General features: G+C 43.6%; 1 protein-coding gene across 2 annotated transcripts in view; it reads left to right on the plus strand.

The window, feature by feature from the left end:
* Positions 1-5,009, plus strand: part of LOC126253424 (exosome complex component CSL4) — a 76,268-nt gene extending 71,259 nt beyond the window's left edge. For both annotated transcript variants that reach the window (XM_049954752.1, XM_049954753.1), the window contains one exon: positions 4,514-5,009. In XM_049954752.1, the coding sequence (XP_049810709.1) occupies positions 4,514-4,623 (110 nt within the window). In that variant the 3' untranslated portion in view covers positions 4,624-5,009. The remainder of the gene's footprint in view (positions 1-4,513) is intronic.
* Positions 5,010-5,567: the final 558 nt, after the last annotated feature.

Below are 5,567 nucleotides of genomic sequence, written 5' to 3' on the forward strand. Positions count from 1 at the left end.
GCAGTCGTGACCTCACAGTGGCGTTTGATGGCACGTGGCAGAAAAGGGGCCACACCTCCAACAATGGTGTTGTAACAGCAACTAGTGTTGATACTGGCAAGGTTATTGATGTTGCAATAATGTCTAAATACTGTAGGTGCACAGGCAGGCTGAAAAATGAACACAGTGATGACTGTATTGCTAATTATTATGGTAGTAGTGGTGGCATGGAGGTTGCTGGGGTGAAGAAAATTTTTCATCGCTCTTCACAGTGGTATAATGTTCGCTATGTCAAATATCTGGGAGATGGTGACTCTAAAGCATTCAAAGAAGTTTTGGAAAGCAAACCATATGGGAACAGTGTAAATATAAGCAAACTTGAATGTATAGGACATGTGCAGAAGAGAATGGGTGCCAGGCTGAGAAGGTTAAAATCAGTTATGAAAGGGAAAAAACTAGATGATGGGAAAACCTTGGATGGCAGAGGAAGATTGACTGATTCCATAATAGACCACATTCAGAACTGCTATGGCCTTGCAATCAGGCAAAATACAGGCAATCTTGAAGAAATGAGGAGAGCTATATGGGCTTTATATTTCCACACCGCATCCACGGATGAGCATCCACAACATGGTTTGTGCCCCAAAGGTGAAAACAGCTGGTGTAAATACAATAGGGGACTAACAACAGGAGAGAAATACATTCACCACCACAGTCTACCATCAGCCATCATGGCAGAAATAAAGCCCATTTTCAGAGATCTGGCTGACAGAAGTCTTCCGATGAAATGTCTTCACGGAAAAACGCAGAACCCCAACGAGTGCTTGAATAGTGTGATATGGCATCGTCTCCCAAAAACAGTGTTTGTCGGAATTAATACACTACATTTTGGTGTGTATGATGCTGTGGCAACCTTCAATCTTGGAAATATAACTAAATGCCAGGTCCTTCAAAAGTTGGGTATGTGTGTTGGTTCCCGTACGGTACGTGCTATGTTCTTTTTAGATCAGCACAGACTAAGGCATGCTGATAATATAATCAAGACATTAGTGAAAAAAGCAAGACAGGTGCAGAGGGGTGCCAAAAGAAGACTTGAAGATGATTATGAAGACTGTGAAGGGGGTATTAGCTACGGATCAGGAATGTTTTAATCTTCTTTCTCCGTTTCCCGTAAGTTTACTTTTTACTTCATCTAGGAACATTATCTCAGGTACTGGTCAACCTAGAAGTCTGAAATTTTTATGACGTAGTGACATAGGTCCCTATTACATACTGAAACAACGATTTTTTAATTACTTGATTTACAAAAGACTTAGGGGTGATAGTCTAGTAAAAAGCGATGGAAAAAATTTACTTAAAAATAAATGTACAATATCTCTGTAAGAAAATACTTTGACAATAAACTGTTGTTTCAGTATTGTTGTAACATATGAATGCACATACAGTAAAATTTTTACCTCTCTGTCTCCAGTAGTTTGTGAGAAAATGTTCCCTATAGTAGGCATATATTAACATTGCGGGGATAGGTGATTCCGTATCCCCTTAAACGTGTTCTATCTCGGAAACCATTCGGAATAGGGCAGACATCCATATGAATTTTTTTGTCAGAATCACTAATGCTATCACCCCTCTAAGTATGTACCTTTCCTCCTGACTCACCCTGTATATTAAGAAGAGTTGTACACTGTATTAGGAGTGAAAGTCTTCTGAAAACGAGTGTGATACGTGAGTTTGAATTGCTAAACTAAATATTGTTCTGTTATGAAAGAGGAAGAAAGACCGTTAACTGTTTCTGATCAAAACAGATCACTTGTGTTGAAGGTTTGAGTTCGGTGAATAGCTAGGTGCGAAATGCAATACTGAACACCCAGAAATGAAAAATAGTGACCATGAACCCCATATTGAGATATCAAGTGTTCTGTATGATAAAAACTGAATGTTGCATTTAGCAAGCTTCTGACCAAGAGAATTGCCTCACCCCTCACCCCTCACCCCTCTCCCTGTCCCTGTCCCTCTCCCTCTCTGCCATGACTTTTCTGACTTCCTGCTACACTAGAATTACATTGTCATTTCATATCCTACCTTCCGTTTTTCTTTGTTTATGAGAGAAAAGCCTAGTATTGGCATTCTGTTGCTGATGTTTGTCCCATTAAAATTTACAGCTGTTGCAAGTTTAATTGTTCTGTCTGCCTGCTCTTGTGTGGAAGTTTGTGGGATAATTAAAACACAAACTATAGCCTTGCTTATCAATTATTGAAACTGGGAAATCTACACTCCTGGAAATTGAAATAAGAACACCGTGAATTCATTGTCCCAGGAAGGGGAAACTTTATTGACACATTCCTGGGGTCAGATACATCACATGATCACACTGACAGAACCACAGGCACATAGACACAGGCAACAGAGCATGCACAATGTCGGCACTAGTACAGTGTATATCCACCTTTCGCAGCAATGCAGGCTGCTATTCTCCCATGGAGACGATCGTAGAGATGCTGGATGTAGTCCTGTGGAACGGCTTGCCATGCCATTTCCACCTGGCGCCTCAGTTGGACCAGCGTTCGTGCTGGACGTGCAGACCGCGTGAGATGACGCTTCATCCAGTCCCAAACATGCTCAATGGGGGACAGATCCGGAGATCTTGCTGGCCAGGGTAGTTGACTTACACCTTCTAGAGCACGTTGGGTGGCACGGGATACATGCGGACGTGCATTGTCCTGTTGGAACAGCAAGTTCCCTTGCCGGTCTAGGAATGGTAGAACGATGGGTTCGATGACGGTTTGGATGTACCGTGCACTATCCAGTGTCCCCTCGACGATCACCAGTGGTGTACGGCCAGTGTAGGAGATCGCTCCCCACACCATGATGCCGGGTGTTGGCCCTGTGTGCCTCGGTCGTATGCAGTCCTGATTGTGGCGCTCACCTGCACGGCGCCAAACACGCATACGACCATCATTGGCACCAAGGCAGAAGCGACTCTCATCACTGAAGACGACACGTCTCCATTCGTCCCTCCATTCACGCCTGTCGCGACACCACTGGAGGCGGGCTGCACGATGTTGGGGCGTGAGCGGAAGACGGCCTAACGGTGTGCGGGACCGTAGCCCAGCTTCATGGAGACGGCTGCGAATGGTCCTCGCTGATACCCCAGGAGCAACAGTGTCCCTAATTTGCTGGGAAGTGGCGGTGCGGTCCCCTACGGCACTGCGTAGGATCCTACGGTCTTGGCGTGCATCCGTGCGTCGCTGCAGTCCAGTCCCAGGTCGACGGGCACGTGCACCTTCCGCCGACCACTGGCGACAACATCGATGTACTGTGGAGACCTCACGCCCCACGTGTTGAGCAATTCAGCGGTACGTCCACCCGGCCTCCCGCATGCCCACTATACGCCCTCGCTCAAAGTCCGTCAATTGCACATACGGTTCACGTCCACGCTGTCGCGGCATGCTACCAGTGTTAAAGACTGCGATGGAGCTCCGTATGCCACGGCAAACTGGCTGACACTGACGGCGGCGGTGCACAAATGCTGCGCAGCTAGCGCCATTCGACGGCCAACACCGCGGTTCCTGGTGTGTCCGCTGTGCCGTGCGTGTGATCATTGCTTGTACAGCCCTCTCGCAGTGTCCGGAGCAAGTATGGTGGGTCTGACACACCGGTGTCAATGTGTTCTTTTTTCCATTTCCAGGAGTGTAGAACAGATCTGGCACAGAGTCTGATGGAATAATTTGTTGTAAAATCTTAAGCTTTTCTGACATTTTAAGCTGTTCATTTATTGAGAGAGTGGCATATAGTTGATATTAAATTTTATGGGAAAGTTAGTTTAAGCAGGAGAGTAAAGTTGCTTCAAACTGTTGTGTTAGATGCTTCTTCTTTGTCTGGTTCTTTCTCTTGTTGAAGAATTAGCTGGAAAGGTTCTGCAAGCTTGAAACACATACTTTCAAGTCTTGATATCTTCTTCTTCTTCTTCTTCTTCTTCTTCTTTTTTTTTTTTTTTTTTTTTTTTTTTTTTTTTTTTTTTTTTTTTAATCTAAGTGTGTAACAGTATATGTTGTTGTATGGAGAGCCCTGAAGTTGTCTTCTTAAACAAAACATACGTATCTCCCCCATTGTAGTTCAGCAGGCCTAATCTGTCTCTACACCAGAAGGATTATAAATTTTTCCATAATGTGCAATTTGGTTTGAGAGTAACTGAGATAGTTTATTGGCTTTTTGGGCAATCTCAAGAAACTAACGAAGTTTATAATATATTGTCAGTAAGTTGAGACATTTTATTCTATGTTGTGGACACATGATCGCTACATTTTGAACAGCATTCAAAAATCCATTGCTCATGATAAATTTAAATACAGGTGTGTTCACTAATGCAGTTAAATAAAATAATTGTAGTCACTGTGGCTGCTGTTGTGGAATTTAGTCTGTGCAATCGCTGTATGTTGATGCAGTCCCATAAATTCATGCAGCGCATTGGTTGCACATAGCATTCCAATATTCAGAAACTGAATTTAATATATGTTTTCTATATTTGGAACAGGTATTGAGATGGTACCTATCAGCTGGACGCAGATGCAGTGCCCAAAAACTTTTGTAAAGGAATGGAGAAAAGTAGCAAAAGTTGTTCCAGAAGATACAATAGTAGACTGAGACATTACAAAATGTTTTCACTTTTGTTATACCTTCTATGAAGTTTAAACATGACCATTACTGTTGTGGTCACCAATATGACTGTGTAATATTTTAAATTGCTTTGTGTGTAGCTCTAATATACAAATTTTTACTTTTGTAAGTACTTTTTTTGTTGCTTTTCTTTTTTGTCTTTCTCCAGCCCTACTTTTTCCAAAAGAGGCAATTAATATTTTGCATGTTACCCATTACAAACATTTCTCTGTGGGAAAGTAACAAAGCCTGTGAACAGTTCTGAAAAGAAAAACCAATGCAAATAGCTCAGTAGTTGTTCGTCATCTGTCACTAATACTTAGGAACATTGCTCATTTCTATAACAGAAAATAAAATTACTGATAAAGTTCTCATTCCATTGAGCTACACTCCTGGAAATTGAAATAAGAACACCGTGAATTCATTGTCCCAGGAAGGGGAAACTTTATTGACACATTCCTGGGGTCAGATACATCACATGATCACACTGACAGAACCACAGGCACATAGACACAGGCAACAGAGCATGCACAATGTCGGCACTAGTACAGTGTATATCCACCTTTCGCAGCAATGCAGGCTGCTATTCTCCCATGGAGACGATCGTAGAGATGCTGGATGCAGTCCTGTGGAACGGCTTGCCATGCCATTTCCACCTGGCGCCTCAGTTGGACCAGCGTTCGTGCTGGACGTGCAGACCGCGTGAGATGACGCTTCATCCAGTCCCAAACATGCTCAATGGGGGACAGATCCGGAGATCTTGCTGGCCAGGGTAGTTGACTTACACCTTCTAGAGCACGTTGGGTGGCACGGGATACATGCGGACGTGCATTGTCCTGTTGGAACAGCAAGTTCCCTTGCCGGTCTAGGAATGGTAGAACGATGGGTTCGATGACGGTTTGGATGTACCGTGCACTATTCAGTGTCCCCTC

The sequence above is a fragment of the Schistocerca nitens genome, chromosome 4 (assembly GCF_023898315.1).
Source record: "Schistocerca nitens isolate TAMUIC-IGC-003100 chromosome 4, iqSchNite1.1, whole genome shotgun sequence".
Classification (NCBI taxonomy): domain Eukaryota; kingdom Metazoa; phylum Arthropoda; class Insecta; order Orthoptera; family Acrididae; genus Schistocerca; species Schistocerca nitens.